At 49.1% G+C, this 27,447-nt stretch overlaps 1 protein-coding gene across 5 annotated transcripts; it reads left to right on the plus strand.

Annotated features, from left to right (window-relative positions):
• Positions 1-234: 234 nt before the first annotated feature.
• On the plus strand, positions 235-26,381 carry RFC2 (replication factor C subunit 2). 5 transcript variants are annotated; one of them, XM_054560387.2, is made up of 12 exons: positions 235-377; positions 2,283-3,415; positions 5,197-5,266; positions 7,874-7,915; positions 8,535-8,641; positions 10,925-11,026; positions 14,454-14,554; positions 17,597-17,754; positions 18,702-18,767; positions 20,278-20,358; positions 22,078-22,191; positions 25,661-26,216. In XM_054560387.2, exons 2-12 carry the CDS (start codon positions 3,303-3,305, stop codon positions 25,769-25,771), a joined length of 1,065 nt encoding a protein of 354 aa, XP_054416362.1. In that variant the 5' UTR covers positions 235-377; positions 2,283-3,302; the 3' UTR covers positions 25,772-26,216. The 5 variants fall into 5 exon arrangements, with proteins under 5 accessions (XP_054416362.1, XP_024105639.1, XP_054416364.1 ...); XM_054560386.2 differs by lacking the exon at positions 235-377 and adding an exon at positions 3,970-4,091 and having other exon boundaries at positions 3,294-3,415; XM_024249871.3 differs by lacking the exon at positions 235-377 and having other exon boundaries at positions 1,588-3,415.
• The last annotated feature ends 1,066 nt before the right edge of the window (positions 26,382-27,447 follow it).

Consider the following 27,447-nt stretch of genomic DNA (forward strand, 5'->3'; position numbering starts at 1 on the left):
GTGGTGGCACGTGCCTGTAATCCCAGCTACAGGGGTGGCTGAGCCAGAAGAATTGCTTGAGCCCGGGAGGCAAAGTTGCAGTGAGCCAAGATCGTGCCATTGTACTCCAGCCTGGGTAACAAGATCGAAACTCCATCTCAAAATAAATAAAAATAAAAACAAAAACAAAAAATAGCTTAAAATCACAAATAAATCCACTTGAAAACAAATAATAAATTTTCTTTTTTTTTTTTTGAGATGGAGTTTCGCTCTTGTTGCCCAGCTAATTTTTGTATTTTTAGTACAGACGGGGTTTTACCATGCTGGCCAGGCTGGTCTTGAACTCCCAACCTCGTGATCCTCCCGCCTCAGCCTCCCAAAGTGCTGGGATTACAGGCGTGAGCCACCACACCCGGCCTAAATTTTCTTTTTTTATAGAGATGGGAGTCTTGCTACATTGCCCAGGTTGGGCTCAAACACCTGGTCTCAAGTGATCCTCCCGCCTGGGCCTCCCAAAGTGCTGAGATTACTGGCATGAGCCACCAGGCCCAGCCTAAGATAATGAACTTTTAAAATTCAATGTAAACAAGGCAAACAGCATCAAGTGTGTATGACATTCTGGGCCAATGGAGGCTGGAGTGGGCAGAGAGAAAACCAGGCTATCCTGTAGTCCTGATCTTGGCACGCCAGCAGATTTTCAGCCTTACATCCTGCAACATAACTCAGGAAGTAAGCTAACGGTGAAAGTCAAGGTGTCATTCAAACCAAGATGTGTTGCCTGACCTCTCTGACAATCTGATTGGAAGCCTCTGGATTTGGGGAAAGAGGATTTTGGTTTCAATTTTATTTCCTTTCTACATGCTTCCTCTTGGTGTATAACTGCCTTGCCCTCTTGTGATGACAGTCTGGGAGCTTAGCCTCAGTGTGTATTTAATTTCCTGAGATTTCACGGATTTGCTGGGCGGAATTCTCTGTGGCTACTCTATGCCCTTTGACAAGAGCCCGTGGTTTCCCCAGCACTCCCTGGTTCCCCAACATTGCTGTTTTTCAGTCCCAGGGGAGCCGTTGGAGTTTTTAAGCTCTGAGCTCTGTTTGGGCACAAGTCCAATAGGTCACAAAAGGCTCAGTCTAAAAAAAAGAAAAATGTCCTGACAGTGCAGCTTTGCCCTAAGAGTCACCTCCGTCTCTGGTTCTCCTGGCATTCCATCAGTTAGAGGAGAGTCCTAGCAGCGCCAAAAGGCCTCCTGTAGAGTGGGGGTTTTTGGAGAATCATGAAAGGAACCGTGTTCTGTACTTATTAAAAATTAGTTTAGTTTCTAAACTGTGTTATGTGATGGGAGGGATGTGTGTCATAGTGATTACAAGGAAAACATGAAGATTAACACAAAGGAACAATCCTATGGAAAAACCGCGGAGACATTTCAAGAAAAGTGTGTATTTCAAGAGGGGTGTGTGTTTTCTCCTCCGGAAAAATAAAAGACCTGTGAATAATGATTGAAAAAACAGACAAGACCGCTCCATCAGTTTAAAGGGGGAATAGGGGAGAGATGACCAATTCAAGCATTTTTTCCAAATTACACGGAAAGAAAAACACTGTTAAGTTGTGAATCTGTATATGTTAATATTATCATTAAAACAAACTGCTTGGCCAGGCGTGGTGGCTCACACCTGTAATCCCAGCACTTTGGGAGGCTAAGGCAAGCGGATCACTTGAAGTCACGAGTTTGAGACCAGCCTGGTCAACGTGGCGAAACCACATCTCTACTGAAAATACAAATATTAGCCAGGTGTGGTGGCACACGCCTGTAGTCCCAGCTACTCGGGAGGTTGAGGCAGGAGAATCACTTGAACCTGGGAGCCCGACATTGCAGTGAGCTGAGATCACATCACTGTACTCCAGTCTGGGTGACAGAGTGAGACTCCATCTCAAAAACAAAACAAAACAAGAAACAAAACAAAGAATGGTCAAAGCACTTGTGAATCTGAAGTACCTACTTTCTTTTCTTCTTATTTTTTTAGAAACAGGATTTTACTCTGTCCCCCGGGGCTGGAGTGCATTGACTTGATCATGGTCCACTGTAGCTTCAACCTCATGGGCTCAACCGATTCTCCTGCCTCAGCCTCCCGAGTAGCTAGGACTACTGTCGCGTACCACCACAACTGGATAATTTAAAAAAATTTTTTTGTAGAGATGGGGTCTCACTATCTTGCCCAGGCTGGTCTCAAACTCCTGGGCTTGAGGGATCCTCCCACCTCAGCCTCCCAAAGTTCTGGGATCATTATTGAATATTATGACAATTTAGGCTATGAGAGGAAAGATTGGGTAGAAAAACAGCCCATAAGAATGCTCAAAACCCTTGCGAGGTTGAAGTATTTACTTTTCTTTTCTTTTTTTGAGACAGGGTCTTGCTGCAGACCAGGTTGGAGTGCAGTGGTGTGATCAGAGCTCACTGCAGCCTGCACCTCCTGGGCTCAAGCACTCCTCCGCCTCAGCCTCCTGAGTAGTTGGAACTGCAGGTGCGCGCCACCACGCCCGGTTAATTTTTTTATTTTTATTTTTGTAGAGATGGGGTCTCACTATGTTGCCCAGGCTGGTCTCAAACTCCTGGGCTTAATCGCTCTTCCGGTCTCTGTCCCCCAAAGTGCTGGGATTAGAGGGGTGAGCCACCGCACCGGCCTTGAGTCCCTATTTTCCTGGAATGAACATTGCATTTCATCTGACAAAAGGACGGTTTCAGTTTCCTCCTCTGCAAAATGGGGTGGGGGTGGAATTCCCATCTTGCAGCCGAGAATTCCGATAATAAACGTCAAGTACCGAGCGCGGTTGAGGCGCAGGAGCCCACCCAACGGGAGGAGCTCACTGGGACATTCAGAGCAATCTGGAAAAGTCGGCACGGGCAGACCCAGACGTCATCCCCGGACCCCGCTGCCCAGCAGCGCCTGGACGCCAGCGTTGTCCGTGTCCCCGCACCGAAGCCCGCGTTTGGCCGCAACGCCCCCAGGTCCTGCTCCTCCCACGCCGCCGCGGAGCTGATCTTCCACAGAAACCACACACAAACGTCCGTTCCGAGAGCGACCTGCTTTCTCGGAAGGCGTCGCGGCCAGAGCTCGCCCTCCTGTCGCTCCTAGGCCGGACGCCAGGTCTCCCATAGCAACCGCGGCCTCTAGCGATGGCCGCCAGGGCACCACCGGAACCGTCTTCGCAGGAACGGAGAGGCGGTGGTACGTGACTTCCGCTAGCGCCCGGCGGAAGCCAGGGGGCGGGGCTTGCGTGGCGGCGTCACGGGGTGGTGTCTCGGGTGGCGGGAAGAGGAGGCGCGAGAATGGAGGTGGAGGCAGTCTGTGGTGGCCCGGGCGAGGTGGAGGCCCAGGACCCTGACCCTGCCCCTGCCTCTACCAAGGCCCCCGGCAGCGCTGGCCACTACGAGCTGCCGTGGTGAGGTCCCAGGCCGTAAAGAATGGGCGCGTTTGGACGTGAGGGTGGGCGAGTGGCGGGCCGTGCTCCGGAGAAACTCGGGGGGCAGGGGCACGTTTTAGGGGATCCCGAGGGAGGAGGAGGCCCCGAGTGGCATCCAGATGATTTCAAGAAGACGACGGACATGGATCGAGAGTGGCCGGTCTAAACTCTGCGAGCGGAGTCTCGCTCACAACAATGCTTATGACAATTAGGGCTACCCCGGGTGGCCACCTACTCTGACCTAGTTGGTTTTTCAAAAGTTTTTGTGTATAGTAGTGTATGACCTAGTGTTTTCAAAAACTTAAGTCTTTTAAAAAAAATATGGATTACATGTTGAAAATAATATTTTGACTGCTAGGTTCAATAACATTTACATTTGAAATTTTTTAAAAAAAATCATGACGGGGGTTTTGCTGTGTTGCCCAGGCTGGTGTCCAACTCCTTGGCTCAAGTGATCCCCCTGCCTCAGCCTCCTAAGTAGATGGGACTACAGGCACGCACCACCATGCCCAGCTAATTTTTTTATTTTTTAGATGGAGTCACACTTTGTCACACAGGCTGGAGTGCAATGGTGTGATTTCGGCTCACTGCAACCTGCATCTCCCTGGTTCAATCAATTCTCCTGCCTCAGCCTTCCTAGTAGCTGGGATTACAGGCATGTACCACCACACCCTGCTAATTTTGTATTTTTAGTAGAGGCTGGGTTTCACCATGTTGGCCAGGCTGGTCTCGAAGTCCTGATCTCAAGACATCCGTCCGCCTCGTCCTCCCAAAGTGCTGGGATTACAGGCATGAGCCACTGTGCCCAGCCTAGGCTTACGGTGTCTAGCCAGCCGTGCTTGTGTATTTGGCACACGTCTGCGGAAACTGGCAGGTAATCCTTGCCTGGCATGATGGCTCATGCCTGTAATCCCAGCACTTTGGGAGGCTGAGGTGGGCGGATCACCTGAGGTTGGTAGTGAGCCAAGATCGTGCCATTGCACTCCAGCCTGGGCAACAAGAGCAAAACTCTGTCTCAAAAAAAAAAAAAAAAAAAGAAAAGAAACTGGCAGGTAAGGGATGAGAAGGGAGCTCAGTTGCACCCATGTTGTCACACCAAATGATGTCAGTGCTGTGTGTGCTGGGCCTCTTGTGATGGGCAGAGAGGGTTGCAGCACAGTGTCACATTGCTCCAGATGGCCTGTGCTGGCCCTGCTCCAGCAGCAACAGGTGTTTCTCTGCTGTGGCAGGTTTGAAGCCTATGCTGTACAATTCTCATGCCCTTAACTTTTCAAATGGCACTTGGGCATCTTATTACATTTTATTTATTTATTATTTATTTTTGAAACAGAGTCTCACTCTGTAGCCCAGGCTGGAGTATAGTGGCACGATCTCAGCTCACTGCAACTTCTGCCTCCCGGGTTCGAGCTATTCTTGTGCCTCAGCCTCCCAAGTAGCCGGGATTACAGACGCACACCACCACATCCAGCTAATTTTTGTATTTTAAGTAGAGATGGGGTTTCACCATGTTGGCCAGACTGGGCTCAAACTCCTGACCTCAAGTGATCCACCCGCCTCAGCCTCTCAAAAGTGCTAGGATTACAGGCGTGAGCCACTGCGCCTGGCTGGCATCTTATTACATTTAAAACCTGCAACCATTTGGCATAGTTGTACTGAATGTGTGTAATTTTCTAAGAAAGCTCTCAGGATGACCCCTAAGTGCTTTTTGTGGGGTAGTGTGAAGATAACCATGTCAACATTTTTATGCATTTTCTTAACAGGGTTGAAAAATATAGGCCAGTAAAGCTGAATGAAATTGTCGGGAATGAAGACACCGTGAGCAGGCTAGAGGTAAGTGGCTTTTTTTTTTTTTTTTTTTTTTTGAGACAGAGTCTCACTCCCAGGCTGGAGTGCAGTGGCGCGATCTCCGCTCACTGCAAGCTCCGCCTCCCGGGTTCACGCCATTCTGCCTCAGCCTCCCAAGTAGCTGGGATTACAGGCGCCCACCACCACGCCCGGCTAATTTTTTGTATTTTTAGTAGAGACGGGGTTTCACCATGTTAGCCAGGATGGTCTCAATCTCCTGACCTCATGATATTCCCGCCTCGGCCTCCCAAAGTGCTGGGATTACAGGCGTAAGCCACCACACCCGGCCTTTTTATTTTTTTGAGACGGAGTCTCCCTCTGTCGCCCAGGCTGGAGCGCATTGGCATGATCTGGCCTCTCTGCAAGCTCCGCCTGCAAGCTCCGCCTGCTGGGTTCACGCCATTCTCTTGCCTCAGCCTCCCGAATAGCTGGGACTACAGGCGCCTGCCACCACGCCTGGCTAATTTTTTTTTGTATTTTTAGTAGAGGCGGGGTTTCACCATGTTAGCCAGGATAGTCTCAATCTCCTGACCTTGTGATCTGCCCTCCCAAAGTGCTGGGATTATAGGCGTGAACCACCGCGCCCGGCCTTTTTTGTTTGTTTGTTTTTGAGATGGAGTCTCGCTCTGTCACCCAGGCTGGAGTGCAATGGCGCCATCTCAGCTCACTGCAAGCTCTGCCTCCTGGGTTCAAGCAATTCTTCTGCCTTAGCCTCCCCAGTAGCTGGGACTACAGGCACACGCCACCACGCCTGGCTAATTTTTGTATTTTTAGTAGAGATGGGGTTTCACCATGTTGGCCAGTCTGGTCTCGAACTCCTGACCTCGTGATCCGCCTCCCAAAGTGCTGGGATTACAGGCGTGAGCCACCACAAGTGGCCTTGAGTAGCTTTTTAAAAGATGACCTAAGGCTGGGCACAGTGGCTCACACCTGTAATCCCAGCACCTTGGGAGGCTAAGGCGGGCAGATCACTTGAGGCCAGGTGTTTGAGATCAGCCTGGGCAACGTGGTGAAACCAGTCTCTGAAAAAATTTAAAAATGAGCTGGGTGTGGTGGCGCATGCCTGTAGAGCCTGAGGTTCAAACTGGGCATGGTGACAAGTGCCTATAATCCCAGCTACTCAAAAGGCCAAGGCAGGAGGATCCCTTGAGCCCAGGAGTTTGACGCTGCAGTGAGCTATGATCACGCCACTGCACTCTAGCCTAGGTGACAGAGTGACACCCTTACTTTGAGAAACAAAAAGAGTTTGGGCTTCATAGTGAGGGCAGGGAGGAGTCAAGGATTTCAGTTAGGTAAAAATGTTTTAATAGGGCTGGGTGCGGTGGCTCACACCTGTAATCCCAGCACTTTGGGAGGCCAAGATGAGTGGATCACCTAAGGTCAGGAGTTCACAACCAGCCTGGCCAACATGGCGAAACCCTGTCTCTACTAAAAATAAAAATTAGGCAGGCATGGTGGTGGGCATCTGTAATCCCAGCTACTCAGGAGGCTGAGGCAGGAGAATCACTTGAACCCGGGAGGCGGAGGTTGCAGTGAGCCGAGATTGGGCCATTATACTCCAGCCTGGGCAACAAGAGCAAAACTCCATCTCAAAAAAAAAAGATGTTTTAATAGGTGTGTACTTTAGGAAAGTGATTGTGGTTACAGGATGGGAAATGGATTTGAATGGGAGCATGGAGACCACTTAATGGCCCATTGATAGCAATCAGACGAGATAATGGGCTTAAGAAAGTGGTAGCTGGGATGGAGAGAAGTAAAGGACGCTGGAGACGAAGGAGGAGGATGGTGAAGCCCTGGTTATTGAAGTACTCAGGGTGAGGATGAAGCCAAACCAAGATGATGGCGACCTCAGCTTCGGGGCATAGACAGTCCATGGTGGGAAACATGGGTGGGGCCTCAGGTTTGTACAGGAGAATGAAGTGTTCAGTTTTGAAGATGCTGAGGTGAGTAACTGTAGTCCCAGCTACTCGGGAGGCCAAAGCAGGAGGATCACTTGAGCCTGGGGATTGGAGGCTGCAGTGAGCCTTGATCACACCACTGCACTCCAGCCTGGGTGACAGAGCCAGAGTGCATCTCTAAAAGAATAAAAAGAACTTGAGGTGAGAGTTCCATGGGGCATCCAGTCCATGTGGATAAATTTGTAGCCACGTTTACTACACAGACTGTGTGGCTGGGGAGATTCAGCTCCTAAAGCTTACAAATTAACCAGGTTTTGTGTTTTTTTTTTTTTCAGGGTCCCACTCTTGCCCAGGCTGGAGTGCAGTGGTGCAGTCACAGCTCACTGCGGCCTCCACTTCTCAGGCTCAACTGATCCTCCTATTTCAGCCTCCTGAGTAGCTGGGAGTACAGGTGCACACCACCACACCTGGCTAATTTTGTTTATTTTTTGAGGAGACAGAGTCTCACTGTGTTGCCCAGGCTGGCCTCAGGCCTCAAGTGATTGTCCTGCCTTGGCCTCCCAAACTGCTAGGATTACAGGCCTGAGCCATTGTGCTCAGCTGAGTTTTAACCTGCTTGATTGTTCTTTTTTCTTTTTTATGTAGTCATCCAGAAGCAAGTTTTAACCGGTTTTAATGATCATTTTCGCTGTAGGTCTTTGCAAGGGAAGGAAATGTGCCCAACATCATCATTGCGGTGAGTACCCAGCCCTGGGCCTATTGAGTGTCTCCATGTCTCATCCCACTGCCCGCTGAACTGCTTTCTTGTGCACAGCACTGCCTCCCTGGAGAGCCCCTTCCCATTCCCCCGGCAAAGGGAAGCGTTTCACTCTAGTTAGTTGGGAGGCCTGGGGTTGGTTGCTGTTTTTTTTTTGTTTTGTTTTGTTTTTTTCTGAAACGGAGTCTCACTCTGTCACCCAGGCTAGAGTGCAGTGGTGCAATCTCTGCTCACCACAACCTCTCCCTCCTGGGTTCAAGCGATTGTTGTACCTCAGCCTCCCGACTAGCTGGGATTACAGGCGCCTGCCACCACGCCTGGCTAAGTTTTGTATTTTTAGTAGAGACAGGGTTTTGCCATGTTGGCCAGGCTGGTCTCGAACTCCTGACTTCAGGTGATCTGCCCTCCTCGGCCTCCCAAAGTGCTGGGATTGTAGGTGTGAGCCACTGCCTCCGGCCAGCTGTATTGATCTGTGTGTGCTGTGGGTGGAATGCGGGGGTCAGAGGTGACGGAGATGCAAACAGCAGTGAACATAACTCAAGAGCTACCTGAGGTCCTTCTGGTGGTTTGAAGTCTTTACTGGAGATCTCATTCACAGGGCCCTCCAGGAACCGGCAAGACCACAAGCATTCTGTGCTTGGCCCGGGCCCTGCTGGGCCCAGCACTCAAAGATGCCGTGTTGGAACTCAATGCTTCAAATGACAGGTAGGTCTTAGAGTCAGACCTGTAGAGGGGGCGGGTGCTCTGCATTGAGAGTTGTTACAGAAACAACCTTTGTCAGCATTGGGTTGTATTCGAAGCCTTGCCAGCTATGTGATTTCCCCCACCCCTTCCCAGTGAAAGAGCGTTGCTCACTTGTCAACTTGCCAGTTTATTTTTTTTGTTTCCATGGAAATTTTCAAAAACTGTTCTTCTCAGCCGGGCATGGTGGCTCATACCTGTAATTCCAGCACTTTGGGAGGCCAAGGCAGGTGGATCACCTGAGATCAGGAATTCGAGACCATCCTAGCCAACATGGTGAAACCCCGTCTCTACTAAAAATACAAAAATTAGCTGGGCGTGGTGCTGGGCGCCTGTAATCCCAGCTACTCAGGAGGTTGAGGCAGGAGAATTGCTTGAACCCGGGAGAAGGAGGTTGCAGTGAGCCGAGATTGCACCATTGGGCACTCCAGCCTGGGTGACGAGCAAAACTCCATCTCAAAAAAAAAAAAAACAAAAAAAACAAAAAAAACAACCAGTTTTTCTCTTTTTTCAAGTTTAAAAATTTTTGTAGAGATGGGATTTCACTATGTTGCCCAGGCTGATCTCAAACCCTTAGCCTCAAGCAGTCCTCCTGCCTCGGCCTGCTAAGTTGCTAGGACTATAGACACATGCCACCGTGCCAGCTTTTTCTTGTGGAGACGGGATCTCACTATGTTGCCCAGTCTGGTCTCGAACTCCGGGACTCAAGCAATCCTCTTGCTTCAGTGCTTGGATTACAGCACTCCCAGAGTGCTTGGATTACAGACGTGAGCCACTACACTGGGATGTTCAACCAGTAAATATAATGCAAAATTCCAAAATGTGAAAAAAAACCCAGGTCTGAAATATTTCTGGTCCCAAGCATTAGGGATAAGGGATACTCAGCCTGTATATTTAAAGTGTATGGAAGGCCAGCCAGGCATGTTGGTTCATGCCTATAATCCCAGCACTTTGGGAGGCTGAGGCAGGTGGATTGCTTGAGTCCAGGAGTTTGAGACCAGCCTAGGTGACATAACGAAACCCCATCTCTGTATAAAAGTAAAAATAAAGTCTTCTGGAGGATGTGTATAATGTGCAAATACTATACCATTTCATATAAGGGACTTGAGCAAAAGTGAATTTTGGTGTCTGAGGAAGGGCCTAGCACCAGTCCCCAGGAACACCAAGGGACAGCTGCATATTGTTCACTCCTTGATTCTTCAGTTTGGGAAAATGTGTGGAGGATATTGGCATCTGAAGATTCATAGTCTGAGATTTTGCTTATTGATCAATTTCACCATCAGTAGCATTTAGAATGTTGCTGTTGGTGTCTCTGCAATTCTGTACTGTTCTGTTCTGTTCTTTTCTTTCTTTCTTTTTCTTTTTTTTGAGACAGTCTTGCTCTGTCACCCAGGCTGGAGTGCAGTGGTACGATCTTGACTCACCATAACCTCCGCTTTCTGGGTTCAAGCGATTCTTGTGCCTCAGCCTCCCAAGTAGCCAGGACTACAGGTGTGCGTGGGCACGCCCGGGTAATTTTTGTATTTTTAGTAAAGATGGATTTTCGCTGTGTTGGCCAGGTTGTTCTTAAACTGGCCTGGAGTGGTCTGCCCACCTCGGCCTCCTAAAGTGTTGGGATTACAGGTGTGAGCCACCATGCTTGGCCTACATTGCAGTTATTTTCTGATTCACCTAATAATTAGGAAGAGTCCTCCTCTCAATTTTTTTCTCTTTCCTGTTGTGGGTAGAGAATGAAAAATTTTCAATTCTTGGCTGTGGTTAGTGAAAGCTTATAAGATAACAAAGGTGGTATATCTGCACTTCTATTACATCTTTTGAAAGATAATATGGTATCTCAAGCAATGCAGTTAAAAAACTGAAGGATGAGGCTTTTTTTTTTTTGAGACAGAGTCTTGAATTATCGCCAGGCTGGAGTGCAGTGGCGTGATCCCGGCTCACTGAACCTGGGAGGCAGAGGTTGCAGTGAGCCGAGAGGGCCACTGCACTCCAGCCTGGATGACACAGCGAGACCCTGTCTGGAAAAAAAAAAAAAGTATATATTTTCTTTGTTCTTTGAAAGACCTCCAAGAAAGAACAAATGCCATAAAAATCTCAATCCTTATAAATAGTTAAAATTGCCCCCCCCAAAAAAACTCAAAAATGGAAATTGGGCCTCACAGTCCCTGATATACCGATTGTTTAAAAGTCCTCGTGAAGGCAACTGAATTTGTCTCAGAAGGTGCCAGTAAAAACCTGTCATTCTTTCAGGGGCATTGACGTTGTGAGGAATAAAATTAAAATGTTTGCTCAACAAAAAGTCACTCTTCCCAAAGGCCGACATAAGATCATCATTCTGGATGAAGCAGACAGGTAGAGTGCTTTGCCAAATGTATTTTGACCTTGATCTCTAAATCTCTTTTGGGGCTTTATTCAATCAGGATAAAAAGCACTTTTACAGTAGATTTGCTTATCATATCTTCAACAAGCAATTTAATAGGGGCCTGCACCTTAAATCTTATCTTTGTTAAGTAACTTACAAACATTTGTCTAAGATAGTCATTTTAATGTGCTGGTTTCAGCATCTCGTACGTTAATAATTTAAATGAGGTTTTTTTTTCTTTTTTTTTTTTTTTTGAGATGGAGTTTCTCTCTGTCACCCAGGCTGGAGTACAGTGGTGCGATCTCTGCTCACTGCAACCTCCGCCTGCCAGGTTCAGGCGGTTCCCCGGCCTCAGCCTCCCAAGTAGCTGGGACTACAGGCACCCGCCACCACGCCCAGCTAATTTTTATATTTGTATTTGTATTTATTTATTTATTTATTTATTTTTTGAGACAGAGTCTCGCTCTGTCGCCCATGCTGGAGTGCAGTGGTGTGATTTCAGCTCACTGCAACCGCCGCCTCCTGGGTTCACGTGATTCTCCTGCCTCAGCCTCCCAAGTAGCTGAGACTACAGGCATGCACCACCACGCCCAGCTGATTTTTTGTATTTTTAGTAGAGAAGGGGTTTCGCCATGTTAGCCAGGGTAGTCTCAATCTCCTGACCTCGTGATCCGCCCGCCTCAGCCTCCCAAAGTGCTGGGATTACAGGCGTGAGCCACCGAGCCTGGCCTAATTTTTGTATTTTTAGTAGAGATGGGGTTTCGCCACGTTGGCCAGGCTGGTCTCGAACTCCTGACTTCAGGTGATCTACCCACCTTGGCCTCCCAAAATGCTGGGATTATAGGTGTGAGCCACCGTGCCTGGCCTGTAAAATTTTTTATTGTGGTTATATGGACATAATTAACCATAAATTTTTTTTTTTTTTTTTTTTTTTTTTTTTTTTTGTGAGACAGAGTCTCGCTCTGTCGCCCAGGCTGGAGTGCAGTGGCGCAATCTCAGCTCACTGCAAGCTCTGCCTTCCGGGTTCATGCCATTCTCCTGCCTCAGCCTCTCGAGTAGCTGGGACTACAGGTGCCCACCACCACGCCCGGCTAATTTTTTTGTATTTTTAGTAGAGACGGGGTTTCACTGTCTTAGCCAGGATGGTCTTGATCTCCTGGCCTCATGATCCGCCCGCCTCGGCCTCCCAAAGTGCTGGGATTACAGGCGTGAGCCACTGCGCCTGGCCCAAAATTTACCATTTTAACTATTTTGAAGTATACAGTTCAGTGGCATTTAGTACATTTGCAATGTTGTGCAACCATCACAACACTTCAGTTGGTATAAATGAAGAATCTGAGTCCAGGCTCGGTGGCTCATGCCTGTAATCCCAGCACTTTGGGAGGCCGAGGCAGGCGGATCACCTGAGGTCGGGAGATCGAGACCAACATGGAGAAACTTCGTCTCTACTAAAAATACAAAATTAGCCAGGTGTGGTGGCACATACCTGTAATCCCAGCTACTCGGGAGGCTGAGGCAGGAGAATTGCTTGAACCTGGGAGGTGGAGGTTGTGGTGAGCTGAGATCACGCCATTTGCACTGCAACCTGGGCAACAAGAGCGAAACTCCATCTCAAAAAAAAAAAAAAAAAATTGAAATGACACTAAAAAAAGAATATAGAACCCTAACCCTATAACATTGTTTTTTGTTGTTGTTTTTGAGACAGGGTCTCACTATATCACTCAGACTAGAGTACAATGGCACAATCATAGCTCACTGCAGCCTTGAACTCCTCGGCTCTAATGATCCTCCACCTCAGCCTCCCAAGTAGGGGAGACTACAGGCTTGTGCAACTGCAACCAGCTATTTTTTTTTTTTTCCTAGGGGTAGGGTCTCACTATGTTACCCAGGCTGGTCTCAAACTCCTGGCCTCAAGTGATCTGTCTGCCTTGGCCTCCCAAAGTGCTAGGATTGCAGGCATGGGGTGCTGTGCCTGGCGAAATAAATTTTTTTTAGGGCCAGGCGCGGTGGCTCACGCCTGTAATCCCAGCATTTTGGGAGGCCGAGGCGGGCAGATCGCTTGAGGTCAGGAGGTCGAAACCAGCCTGGCCAACATGGAAACCCCGTCTCTACTAAAAGTATAAAAATTAGCCGGACGTGGTGGCACCCAGGCTGGAGTGCAATGGTGCTTGTAATCCCAGGTACTAAGGAGTCTGAGGCAGGAGAATTGCTTGTACCCGGGAGGCAGAGGTTGCAGTGAGCCGAGATGGTGCCAGTGCACACCAGCCTGGGCAACAGAGCAAGACTCTGTCTCAAAAAAAAAAAATTTTTTTTTTTAATGTAGCAGTAATTCATGTTCTTTGAAGAAAATTTAGAATATATTAATAGTTTGCTGTCTTTTTATTTATTTATTTTTTTGAGGTGGAGCCTCACTCTGTTGCCCAGGCTGGAGTGCAGTGGCATGATCTTGGCTCACTGCAACCTCTGCCTCCTGGATTGAAGTGATTCTCCTGCCTCAGCCTCACAAGTAGTTGGGACTACAGACATGCGCCACCACGCCCAGACAATTTTTTTTTTTTTTTTTTGTATTTTTAGTAGAATTGACATTTTGCCATGTTGGCCAGGCTGGTCTTGAACTCCTGACCTCAAGAGAGCCACCTGCCTCGGCGTCACAATGTGCTGGGATTACAGGCGTGAGCCACTATGCCTGGCCATTAATAGCTTGCTTTTTTTCTTCTCTTTTTATACACTATCAATGTTTACATAGTTGAGATCATAATATATATAATTTTTGTATCCTGGTTTTTCGTTTTAATGTTATAGGCATTGCTCTACATTATGATAATCTGGTAAACAGGCTTTTTTGTATCTTTTAAAATTTTTTATAGAAATAGAGGTCTCACTATGTTGCCCAGGCTGATCTCGAACTCCTGGTCTCAAGTGGTCCTCCCGCATCAGCCTCTTGAGATGGGAGGATTGCTTGAGCCTAGGAGTTCGAGGCTGCAGTGAGCTATGATTCCACCATTGCACTGCAGCCTGGGTGACGGCAAGAACCTGTCTCTTTAAGAAAAAAAAAAGGAAAGAAAAAGGAAGAAAGAAAAGTTGGCAGCTGGTGTCATGACTGTTCTTCTGAATTTGTGTCATGAAGGGCTGGAGAGAGAACCAATTCCCACAAGTGTGATGGCAGCCCCTGTAGATGGTGGTTTTCGTGAGTTTCACTTGAGGGTTGTTCTGATGCTGTAGGTACCAAATGCTGTTTGCACAGTCTTTGCGAGAGCGGCCTGCAGGTTTTAGCGTTAGAGGGATGGCCTGCGTACTTGCAATGAGACCTTCATTTAGGACATTGGACGTGTCTTATGTCTTGGGTTTTTGTATAGGAAACGATTTGTGTCACATGGTCTCTGGGTCCCACTTGCAAACTTGTGTTTTTCTTCTCAGTATGACCGACGGAGCCCAGCAAGCGTTGAGGAGAACCATGGAAATCTACTCTAAAACCACTCGCTTCGCCCTTGCTTGTAACGCTTCGGATAAGATCATCGGTGAGTGGGAGCTTTCGGTGTCTGGGGGGCCATGTGGTGCTCAACTGTGCTTTTTTCTTTTTTTATAGATGTGGTCTCCCTCTTCGCCCAGGCTGGAGTGCAATGGTGCCATCATGGCTCACTGCAGCCTCAAACTCCTGTGCTCAAGTGATCTTCCTGCCTCAGCCTCCCAGTAGCTGAGACCACAGGCCTGTGCCACCACACCTGGATTTTTTTTTTTTTTTGAGACAAAGTCTCACTCTGTCACCTAGGCTGGAGTGCAATGGCACGATCTCAGGTCACTGCAACCTTCACCTCCAAAGTTCAAGCAATTCTTGTGCTTCAGCCTCCTGAGTAGCTGGGATTACAGGCTCGCACTACCACACCAAGCTTTTTTTTTTTTTTTTTTTAATTAGAGTTGGGGTTTCACCATGTTGGCCAGGCTGGTCTCAAACGTCTGACCTCGTTATCGCCTGCCTCGGCCTCCCAAAGTGCTGGAATTACAGGTGTGAGCCACTGCACCTGGCCTCGCCTTGGGTCTTTAGCACTGGAAGAGTAGGGATTTTTTTATTGCGTAGCATGGGCCAAGCACTGTATAATCAAGTTTTTAAATTTATATTTTTTTAATTGACAAGGAGAAATTGTATCTATTATGCACAACATGTTTCCCATTGTAATCAACTTTTAAATTTAATCTTATATAATCCTATGAGGAGGTATTATTAGCTTCAGTTTAGAGATGAGAAAACTGGAGCTTATCCTGATGTTTAGGATCTAAAGAAAAAAGGGAAAGAAAACAAGCTTGGAGAGGTTGAGTAGTTTGCCCAAAGTCAGAGCAAGTGCAAGAGCAGCTGGGATTGGAGCCCCAGGTCTATCTCCCTCTTGCACTCTTGGAGGCACACAGGACGTTGTTGATGTCCCCTGCACAGTGTCACGATCACAGTCGCTCTCCAGATACCTTCTTGTGCTATTCATTTGCTCTGAGCACTTGATATAGGCAGTATCTGTATATTGGAATTTGTTGCCTCCAGGAAGCTCCTCTTTGAAATCCTGCAGTCTGTCTTCTCTCTAACCTTACTGTTTGCCCTTCCACCTCCCTCCCTGCAGCCTGTCTGCTTCTGCATGGGTTTGTCCCGCCCCAGGTCCCAAGAGTGCTCTAGTCTGTCAACTTCCTGCTGGTTTCACATCCCTCTCTTTCTTTTTTTTTTAGAGAGAGTCTCGCTCTGTCGCCCAGGCTGGAGTGCAGTGGTGCGATTTCAGCTCACTGTTATCTCCGCTGCCTGGATTCAAGTGATTCTCCTACCTCAGCCTCCTCAGTAGCTGGGATTACAGGCATGTGCCACCATGCCTGGCTAATTTTTGTATTTTTGGTAGAGACGGGGTTTCACCATGTTGCCCAGGCTGGTCTAGAACGCCTGGCCTCAAGTGGTCCACCCGCCTCGGCCTCTCAAAGTGCTCGGATTATAGGCATGAGCCACCGCAGCTGGCCCATCCTTCTCTTTCTGACACAGGCTGCCTGCACAGCCCAGCTGTCCTCTTTCCTCATTTCTCATTGCTCTCTCAGCAGCTTTTTTTGCCTCACTTCTGCCCTGCTGAACCCCAACCATATGAGCTTATCCATCTGACAACCCCCTTGCCACCGAGGCCTCTGTTGCCGACAAGCGCATTACCAAATATGGCACCCACAAAGTCATGGCTACCAGCCCTGGCGGGGCTCTCAGCAGTGTCAGGAATCCTTTACATTCTTTTCCCTTCCCCAAATCACACTGATTTGTGCATTGATTCATTCACCCATTCACCGAACACTTAACTCTGGTTCTTAGTAGCTGCCAGGCACCATGCTAGTGGAGAGCTCACAGAGTTTAATGAGGAGAAGTATTCTCCGCTTTCCAGATGCCAGTGATGAAACGGAGAAAAATGCATTCCTAGTTCTTGATTTGGCAGGGCACAGTGGCTCATGCCTGTAATCCCAGCACTTTGGGAGGCCGAGGCAGGTGGATCACCTGAGGTCAGGAGTTTGAGACCAACCTGGCCAACATGGTGAAACCCCGCTTCTACTAAAAATACAACAGTTAGCTGGGTGTGATAGCGTGCGCCTGTAATCCCAGCTACTCAGGAGGCTGAGACAGGAGAATCACTTGAACCTGGGAGGTGGAGGCTGCAGTGAGCCTAGATCACAACACTGCACTCCAGCCTGGGCAACAGAGAGACTTGGTCTCAGAAAAAAAAAGAAAGAAACTGGCCAGGCATGGTGGCTTACACCTGTAATCCCTGCACTTTGGGAGGCTGAGGCAGGAAGACCACTTGAGGCCAGGAGTTCGAGAGCAGCCTGGGCAACATAGCAAAACCCTGTCTATGAAAAAAAAGAGAGAAACTGGGGTGGCCCATTCAGATTGAATTGTCATGTGCCCAGAAGGGCCAATGTCCAGCACACGCCAATTCCACAGTCCATCTGGGCCAGGGCTGACTCATCTAACGGCTTGTGGCACATGGATGTGTTTCTACTGGAGGATCCTTTCCCCATCTGGAAGCCGTGGCTAGCCAAGGCCATGCCGGGCAGTGCCAGCTGAGGCCTTTGTCTTATTGGTTGACACCTTGACATATCACCCTGTGTTTACCAAGTCTCTCTCTCTCTCTTTTTTTTTTTTTTTTTTTGAGACACAGCCTTGCTCTGTTGTCCAGGCTGGAGTGCAGTAGTGTGATCTTGGCTCACTTCAGCCTCCGCCTCTCGGGCTCAAGCGAGTCTCCTGCCTCAGCCTCCCGAGTAGCTAGGATTACAGACGTGCGACACCACACCCAGCTAATTTTTGTATTTTTAGTAGAGATGGGGTTTCACCATGTTGTCCAGGCTGGTCTCAAACTCCTGACCTCAAGTGATCCTCCCGCCTCAGCCTCCCAAAGTGCTGGGATTCAAGCGTGAGCCCTCGCGTCCGGCCTACCAAGTCTCTATTGAGTGCCTGAGGCTGTGTGGATTGTGCAGCTGCAGCCTTATGACCAAAGAGCTAGCAGGATGATGCCGGCCTCTGCAGGGAGGGACCTCACTACTGTCCCGTCTCTGTTCAGAGCCCATTCAGTCCCGCTGTGCAGTCCTCCGGTACACAAAGCTGACCGACGCCCAGATCCTCACGAGGCTGATGAATGTTATCGAGAAGGAGAGGGTACCCTACACTGATGATGGCCTGGAAGCCATCATCTTCACCGCCCAGGGAGACATGAGGCAGGTATGTGGGCTGCTACCATTCAGGCGTGGGCATCCTGTGCCTGCCATGCCCCTTCCATGGAGAAGGGGAGGGAAGTGACAGCTGCGCAAGGTACAACAAGAGAAAGAGACGGAGACCTGGCACCCTCCTGGGACAGTGGGCTGTCTAGCTCGGACTCCAAGAAGAGAGGCAGGGAAGGTCAGAGCTTTAAAAGTCACCCTGGAGGCTGAGGCAGGGGGATCACCTGAGGTCAGGAATTCAAGACAGCCTGGCCAACATGGTGAAATCCCGTCTCTACTAAAAAAAATTTAAAAATTAGCCAGGTGTGGCCGGGCACGGTGGCTCACGCCTATAATCTCAACACTTTGGAAGGCCAAGGCGGGTGGATCACGAGGTCAGGAGTTCACGACCAGCCTGGCTAACACGGTGAAACCCCATTTCTACTAAAAATACAAAAAATTAGCCAGGCGTGGTGGTGGGTGCCTGTAGTCCCAGCTACTCGGGAGGCTAAGGCAGGAGAATGGCATTAACCTGGGAGGCGGATCTTGCAGTGAGCTGAGATAGCGCCACTGCACTCCAGCCTGGGTGACAGAGTGAGACTCTGTCTCAAAAAAAAAAAAAAAAAAAAGCCAGGCATGGTGGTGGGTGCCTGTAATCCCAGCTACTCAGGAGGCCGAGGCAGGAGAATTGCTTGAACCTGGGATGCGGAGATTGCAGTGACTTGAGATTGTGCCACTACACTCCATGCTGAGTGACAGAGTGAGACTGTGTCTCAAAAAAAAAAAAGTCACCCTTGGCCCGGTGCAGTGGCTCACGCCTGTAATCTCAGCACTTGGGAGGCAGAGGTGGGAGGATCGCTTAAGCCCAGGAGTTCTAGACCAACCTGGGCAACATAGTGAGATTCCTGTCTCTACCCAAAAAGAAATAAATATAAAAATCACCCTTGACATGTGTTTGCTCCTGAACAGGCGCTGAACAACCTGCAGTCCACCTTCTCAGGATTTGGCTTCATTAACAGTGAGAACGTGTTCAAGGTACAAGTGCTGGTGTGGGTGGTACTGTCAGCAGAAGCTGTGCTTCCCTGCGGGGGCCAGTGGGGCTGAAGGGCTGGGCTGGCAGTGGGGACGGACATCCAGCTGCTCTCGTGGGTGCCAGGGAGCCCACCCCACTCCCGTCTGTCCTCTCCCTATTGCTGCTTTGCTGTACAAGCTGGAGAGTTTCGGGGGACCTGGAACGTCACTTGTGTGTGGTAGGTGAGGAAGGACCAATGATGCATCAGACCCAAGGCCGAGCAATTTCTAATGCGTCTTATTTGATGCCAGCGACTTCCCTGCATGGAGGTTCTTACCACCACATTGTGGGTGATAACGTGGGCCCAGGGGATCCCCTGGCACCTAAAGGGCAGGCAGGAGCACTGTGCTGTTCCCCAGCAGCCTTCAGACCCCACACCCTGGGTTTTTTCTGCAATGCTGTGCCCTGCTCCCCACTCCTGCCCCTGGAGGGTAGGTAGTCACCCTCAAAGCCAGGCTGAGGAAAAGGATTCTCACTTACTCTCCCAAGTCGGCAAAACATTTTTCTCTTGGGAATTCTTTTGAAAACTGCTTCCGTATCCTGATAACTCAGCGTCTAAATGCCATTTGAGAGACTCACTTCCCCCTTATTTGGGGGAAGAAACTGGGAAGGGCTGTCCAAGCTTTCAGCCTATAGCTGTTTCTTACCAGGTTTGTGGACAACAGACAAGCGATTTTTGAAGCATCTGGGTAGACCTGGGCAGTGAACGCATTTTCAAGGCCACTTAGGAAAGGGAGGCCCGCTCAGAAACGGGGGTGATGGTTCGGGCCCTGTTTTGTCTTGGAGGGTCATTGAGGGCTCAGGAAACCATGGCTTCCACTGGGAAAAGGCAAGGGCAGGTGTGGGTGACCTCTGGAGCCGTCAGGAGGCTTTCATTGGGAAGATTTAGGGGTCGACATTGTACCAGAGGCAGAGCCTCATGCCACTGTGGAGAATGCTGCAGGGAGGACGGAGTCCCCAGCGCCATGCACCTGCCTGCTGGAGTAGCGGGACCCCTCGTTTAGGGTGTCCGGCTGAGGCTGGGGGACCCTTTGTAGGGAAGGCCAGTTCCTGCTCCGGGGTGGAGATGGGAATTGGCCCAAAAGACCTCCCAGTTCTAAAGTGAATTCCAAGTGGTTCTGGGCAAATGACCCCCCAAGTGATCTAAGACAGTTGACTTGTGACTTTAAAGCTGTCCCCGAGTGAGCATCTTTCACAGGCCCTTGGTGAAGGGCCTGTGTTCACCCTTCACCAAGGGTGCTCTCTTGTTCATCTGTCTTGTGTTTGGGAAATTTATCTTCCTGGTGCCGGAAGCACTTCTCTTTGGTGGTGAGAGGAGCATTCCCCAAACTCATTCTGGTTGCTGGAGAATTTGATGAAAACAACAGGTTGAGAAGTTTTACCTGTAGGTTGCCTGGAAGTCGGTCTGTCGGGGCCTCCCCGCTCACGTTGTCCCTTCCAGCCCCTGACCACCTTTCCTTTCCCTTTGGCCAGGTCTGTGACGAGCCCCACCCACTGCTGGTAAAGGAAATGATCCAGCACTGTGTGAACGCCAACATCGACGAAGCCTACAAGGTTGGCTGCCTTCCCCCCGTCCTGGCAGAGGAACCGCTCACTTCTTGGGCAGAGGAGAGAGGGAGCCCTTCTGGTGCCAGGGACATTATACACATTAATCCATTCATTCTTGAAATCTTACTTGGGAGACTGAGGCAGGAGGATTTGTTGAGCCCTGGAGGTCAAGGCTGCAGTGAGCTGTGATTGCGCCACTGCACCCCAGCCTGGGTGACAGAGTGAGACCCTGTCCCAGGAAAAAAAAAAAAAATTATTAATATCATGCTATGTGTTAATCTGTCTAGGAACTGGGAAAAAAATCATGCTAGGAGTTGGGTGCACTTTACTGATGAGAAAACTGATTCAGAGGCTGAATTCCTTGTCCGAAATTAGGACAAGGAATTTTTATTTATTTATTTATTTTTTATTTATTTATTTTTAGAAACAGGGTCTTACTCTGTTGCCCAGGCTGGAATGCAGTGGCGCAGTTACAGCTCACTGCAGCCTCAACCTCTCAGGCTCAGGCGATCCTCCCACCTCAGCCTCCCAAGTAGCTGGGACTACAGGCACACGTCACTATACCCAGCCCTAAGTCATACGGTTTAAAAGCAGTAGAACTAGAATTCAAAATGGTGTTTTTCTCCTGTAATTATATCCTCTGCAGGAGAAATTTGTCAGCCAAAGTCAGGAGGAAAGACCAGCCTAGTTCCTTCTCCAGGGAAGCCATCTTCTTTCCGGTTAAGGGGAGGTGTCCCCATCCATTCTCATAGGCACAGGCATTCTGGGACCCAGCAGCCCCCAGCTAGCCAGGAGAGGAGGGAGCAGGAAGATTCTAGCCTGACAGTGGGACGGGGTGCTGTGAGCAGATTCCAGCAGGTGTGGCTGGGGCTCAGGCGACCTCAAGCCACATGGGTGTGGTGTGGTTGGTGTGGTTCAAGATCATTGATCCAATCATAGTTTCCCTCTGCCTACCCCCTAACAAACTAGGCTGGAAGTTGACTGGGTTTAGGGCAGAGTTCCACCCATTGTGAAACTGGAGTGCAAGGCGGGGAGACTGAGCAGAGACCCAGGCCTGAGTAGACCTAAAGAAAGCCTTCAGATTTGTGGGCACAGAGCTTCTCTGCCCCCTGAATTCACCCCAAGATGCCAAAGCAAAGGCAAAAAGGCCTGCCTCCAGACCCTGCAGCCTGGGCGGGGCTGGGTGGGTGGGAAGCAGGAGGCTGGGATTACCCAGTCAGGGTGTGCTTCAGGCTCGTCCTGCAGAGATTGCACTGGGACTGCAGCTGGGTGAAGCCAGCAGATGAATGGTCTGCTTTTTCCACTCTGCTGTACCTAGTCATCAGATTAATAAAGCGTTTTAAGAGCTGTGGATCAAGAGATTACATGGGTGTAGTAGTAGACCATTTTGCAACACAGCTTAAAACATTTGCAATAGGCTGGGCTCAGTGGCTCATGCCTGTAATCCCAGCACTTTCGAAGGTCATGGCAGGAGGATTGCTTGAGGCTGGGAACTTGGGACCAGCCTGGGCAACATAGCAAGACTCCATCTTTATATTACTGAAAAAAAAATATTTAAGCAAAACAAAAATAACATTTGTAATGTTATCTATCTGCCACGAAAATCAGTTAAGGTACCCCCATGTGACCTGAAGGGTGGGCCCCACCAGCTGTGGTGAGTCTCAAAATCACATGTCTTCTTACAGTTTAAAGTGGTAAGCAGCCTTTTCTGTCTCCTTTGTCTAGATTCTTGCTCACTTGTGGCATCTGGGCTACTCACCAGAAGATATCATTGGCAACATCTTTCGAGTGTGTAAAACTTTCCAAATGGCAGAATACCTGAAACTGGAGTTCATCAAGGTCAGTGAGAGTGTAGAAATGCCTCTGTCCTCAAGAGTGTGGGCCATAGTGGCCGGGTGCTGTGGGCCACACCTGTAATCCCAGCACTTTGGGAGGCCAAGGTGGGCAGATCACCTGAGATCAGGAGTTCGAGACCAGCCTGGCCAACGTGGTGAAACCCCCTCTCTACTAAAAATACAAAAATTAGCTGGGCGCGGCCAGGAGCGGTGGCTCACGCCTGTAATCCCAGCACTTTGGGAGGCCAAGGCGGGCGGATCACCTGAGGTCAGGAGTTTGAGACCAGCCTGGCCAACATGGCGAAACCCCATCTCTACTAAAAATACAAAAATTAGCTGGGTGTGGTGGCAAGCGCCTATAATCCCAGCTACTTGGGAGGCTGAGGTGGGAGAATCGCTTGAACCTGGAAGGTGGTGGTTGCAGTGAGCCAAGATCGTGCCACTGCACTCCAGCCTGGGCGATGGAGGCGAGACTCCGTTCCAAAAAAAGAACATTAGCTGGGCGCAGTGGCGGGCGCCTGTAATCCCAGCTACTTGGGAGGCTGAGGGAGGAGGATCGCTTGAACCTGGGAGGTGGAGGTTGCAGTGAGCCAGGATCGTGCCACTGCACTCCAGCCTGGGCAGCAGAGCGAGACTCTGTCTCAAAACAAAAAAAAAGACTGTGGGCCCTGGCTTTGCTTTCTGTTTGCTCACAGACCCGGCATCTGGAAGGTTCTCACTGTTTCCCAACTGCAGTGGGAGGGAGGGTGTGTCTTAGTCCCTTTGAGTTACCATAAAGGAATACCAGAGACTGGGTAATGTAGAAAGAAAAGAGGTTGATTTGGCTCACAGTTCTTCAGGCTGTACATGTAGTATGATGCCAGCATCTGCTTCTAGGGAGGGGTTCAGGCTGCTTCCGCTCATGTTGGAAAGGGAAGGGGGAGCCTGTGGGTGCAGAGATCACCTGTCGAGAGCGGAGGGAGGTGCCAGGCTCATTTGAACAGCCAGCTCTCCAGGGACCTAACTGATCCAGAACTCACTTACTACCTTGGGGCGGGCACCAAGCCATTCACGTGGGATCTTCCTTGTGACCCAAACATCCCCACATTGGGGACCAAATTCCAAATGAGATTGGAAGGGGACAGATGTCCAAACTAGATCAACGTGGCTGATTGTCCTGAGGACCAAGTTTGTTTCACACAGTTCTGATTTTCTTCATTCAAGGCTCTCTTGTCTATTGACTGATTGATTGATTTTCAAGGTCAGATTAATTGAGGTTTAATTTACATAGAGTAAAATTCAGCCTGTTAGGTACAGGATACACGCAGTCAGTCACGCAAACACTATCACCATCAGGATGCAGAATCTGTCATCCCAGAACAACTCATGTGTCCCTTTGAAGCCAGCCCCCTCCCCGACTACCACTTGGAAACTACCGATGTAGTTTCTGTTTCGTGGGATACAGTTTTCCAGAATATCATATAAATGGGATCATGTAGAACTTAGCCTTGTGAGTCTGGCTTCTTTCTTTCACTGTAGCAGAAATGCCTTTCAGATGTGTCCACGTTGGTACTTCTATCCATGCGTCAGTCTGTGTTGTCACTGAGAAGTAATCCATCGTGTGCATGTACCACAGTTTGCTTATCTGTCCATCAGCTGGAGGACATTTGGGTTTACAGATTGTGGTGACTGTGAATAAAGCCAGTGTAAACATTTGCACATATGGATTAGTGTGAATGCAAATGTTAAGTTTTTCTTTTTCCCAAGTAAGTTCCCAGGGGTGAGATTGCCTGGGAAAATGATAAGTGTATGTTTTATCGATAAGGAACTGCCAAACAGTTTTCCAAAGTGGCTGCAGCACGTGCATTCCCACCAGCATTCCGGAGGATCCTCAACCTAGCCACCAGGTGGAGTGCTCAGTTTGGTTTTTAAGCCATTCTAATAGGTGTGTAATGACCGGATGCAGTGGCTCACTGTAATCCCAGCTACTCGGGCGGCTGAGGGAGGAGGATCGCTTGAACCCAGGAGGTGGAGGTTGCAGTGAGCTGAGACCACACCACTGCACTACAGCTTGGGCAACAAGAGTGAGACTCCATCTTAAAAAAAAAAAAAAACAGTAACAACAACAACAAAATAACCTAATAGGCATGTGATGAGATCTCACTGTGGCTTTAATTTGCATTTCCCTAATTAATATGCTGAGCATTTAATCATGTGCTCGTTTGCCATCCAAAATCTTCTTTGATGAAACATCTGTTCATATGTACCCATTTTTTTAAATTTTTAAATTTTTAATTTTAATTGTACTCTATTTATTTGTTTAGAGATCATGTTAAGACCGGCCAATTTTTATATTTTTGGTAGAGACGGGGTGTCCCCGTGTTGCTAAGGCTGGTCTTGAACTCCCAGGCTCAAGTGATCCTCCCACCTCGGCCTCCCAAAGTGCTAGAATTACACGTGTGAGCCACTGCGCCTGGCCTACATTTTTTGTTTTTGAGAGACAGGGTCTTGCTCTGTCACCCAGGCTGGAGTGCAGTGGTGCGATCATAGTTCACTGCAGCCTCAACCTTCCAGGCTCAAGCAATCCTCCCACCTCAGGCTCCCGAGTAGCTGGGACTGCAGGCATGTGCCACTACACTTGGGTCGTTTTTATTTTCTTTTTTTTGTAGAGTTTGGGTGTTGCTATGTCGCCCAGGCCCAACTCTGGGCAAGTGATCCTCCTGCCTCAGCCTCCCAGAGTGCTGGGATTACAGGTGTGAGCTACTGCTCCAGGTCTAAATCTACCCATTTTTTAATTGGGTTGTTTGTTTTTTATTACTGAATTTATTTATTTCCTTATTTATTTTTGAGATGGAGTCTTGCTCTGTTGCCCAGGCTGGAGTGCAGTGGCACTATCTCAGCTCACTGCAACCTCTGCCTCCCAGGTTTAAGTGATTCTCCTGCCTCAGCCTCCCGAGTAGCTGGGATTATAGGCGTGCGCCACCATGCCTGGCTAATTTTTGTATTTTTGGTAGAGATGGGGTTTCACCATGTTGGTCAGGCTGATCTCGAACTCCTGGGCTCGTGATCTACCCACCTTGGCCTCCCAAAGTGCTGGGATTACAGGCATGAGCCACCGCGCCTGGACTTTATTACTGAATTTTTGAGACGACTTTATACAGTCTGGATGCAAGTTCTTTATCAGATATATAAATATTTTCCTCTAGCCTGGCTTTCCGTGCCACCCGCCCCCCCCCCCGGCCCCACCCATTTTCTTAACAGTGTCTTTGAAAGAACTATCAGCATCCTTTTAAGAAATAAATTGAACTTTAGGTAAACATAATCCATTGCATCTTAGCATTCATTTTCCGGCTGGAGTTGGAATTCCTCATGCTGATTTTGAACAAACCATTAGTTAAGTTTGTTTCTGTTTTTATTTTTATTTTTTTCAGTTCAGATTTTAAAAAAGAACTCCCCCACTTATTAACCAGATTTGAATTTGGTTTGTTTTTCAGGAAATTGGATACACTCACATGAAAATAGCGGAAGGAGTGAACTCCCTTTTGCAGATGGCAGGCCTCCTGGCAAGGCTGTGTCAGAAGACAATGGCCCCAGTGGCCAGTTAGAGCAGAGACTTCGCTGAATGACTTACAGGTGCCCTATTCTGAGGTACAGGACCCGCGGCTTTCTGATAGAGGAAAATGCCACCTTAGGCCGGAGCCAGCATGACTGTCCTTTAAACTCCAGTGGCTGGCCAGGTGCGGTGGCTCACGCCTGTAATCCCAACACTTGGGGAGGCCGAGGCAGGTGGATCACCTGAGGTCAGAAGTTCAAGACCAGCCTGGCCAACGTGGGGAAACCCTGTCTTTACTAAAAATATAAAAATTAGCTGGGTGTGGTGGCGGGCACCTGTAATCCCAGCTACTCGGGAGGCTGTGGCAGGAGAATCGCTTGAACCCAGGAGGTGGAGGTTGCAGTGAGCCAAGATCACACCATTGCACTCCAGCCTGGGCGACAGAGACTCTGTCTGGGGAAAAAAAGAATTAAATAAATAAACTCCCGTGGCTTTCATGTTTGCTTCTGGGACGTCTGTGCCCCACAAGTGTTTGAGTTTGGCCTCCGCCCCATTGATGCGGTGACGGGGTGGAAAGGCGCAGAGAAGCTGAGGGCGGTCTCTGATCTGTGTGTGGGTTGACATTTTAGCTAATAAAGCCTTGCAGTGTTTGTTGACAATAAGGTGACCATGTGAAGCCTCGAGAAAAACCAGCTTCCTGTCTTTACTGGCCTTGGCAGCCTACAAGTAGAAAAGGCGATTAGGTAGTAGACCCACAAGCTCATCTCGGTTCTTCTAGAAGCCTGAAGGCGCCACTTCCCCAGGGCGAGGGCAGGGTTTGCTGTCTTTCCTATTTAGACTGATTTCTCAGAATGGCCAGGTGGCGAGCCTTTCAGAGAGGGCGGCAGAGTGGAGAGACGCAGCCCAGCCCTCAGGAAAACACCGTGACGCTCTTCCTGTGTTCTAGACCATACTCTGCGCTTGCTTTAGAATTCCCCAGAGAATTTCCTACTAATTTGTAGAATTGCCATTTTTTTTTTTTTTTTTTTTTTTTGGTAAGATACTATTTTTTTCCCTATTTGTTTTGTTTTAATTTTTGAGATTGGGTCTCGCTCTGTCGCCCAGGCTAGAGTGTAGTGGGCCAGTCTTGGCTCACTGCAGCCTCAACCTCTTGGGCTCAAGTGATCCTCCTACCTCAGCCTCCCGAGTAGCTGGGACCACAGGCATGTACCACGATGCCCAGCTAATTTTTAAATTTTTTGTAGAAATGAGGTCTCACTATATTGCTGGGACTGGTCTCGAACTCCTGGCCTCAAGTGATCCTCCCACCTCAGCCGCCTAAGTGCTGGCATTACCGGTGTGAGCCACCATGCCTGGCCCCTTTGGGCACGGTGGCTCACGCCTGTAATCCCATCACTTTGGGAGGCCAAGGCGGGTGGATCATATGAGGTCAGGGGGTTCGAGGCCAGCCTGGCCAACACGGAGAAATCCCATCTCTACTAAAATACGAAATTAGCTGGGCATGGTGGCGCACGCCTGTAATCCCAGCTACTCAGGAGGCTGAGGCAGGAGAATTGCTTGAACCCAGGAGGCGGAGATTGTAGTGAGGCAAGATGGTGCCATTACACTCCAGCCTGGGTGACAGCGAGACTCTTACAAAGAAAAGGAAGAGAAAATTGTCCCTGAGGTTGTACAGTCAGGACTTCAGGGTGTGAAGTAACAGGCGGGCGGCAGTTGGGTTCTAGATGT

This window comes from Pongo abelii, chromosome 6 (assembly GCF_028885655.2).
Source record: "Pongo abelii isolate AG06213 chromosome 6, NHGRI_mPonAbe1-v2.0_pri, whole genome shotgun sequence".
Classification (NCBI taxonomy): Eukaryota; Metazoa; Chordata; class Mammalia; order Primates; family Hominidae; genus Pongo; species Pongo abelii.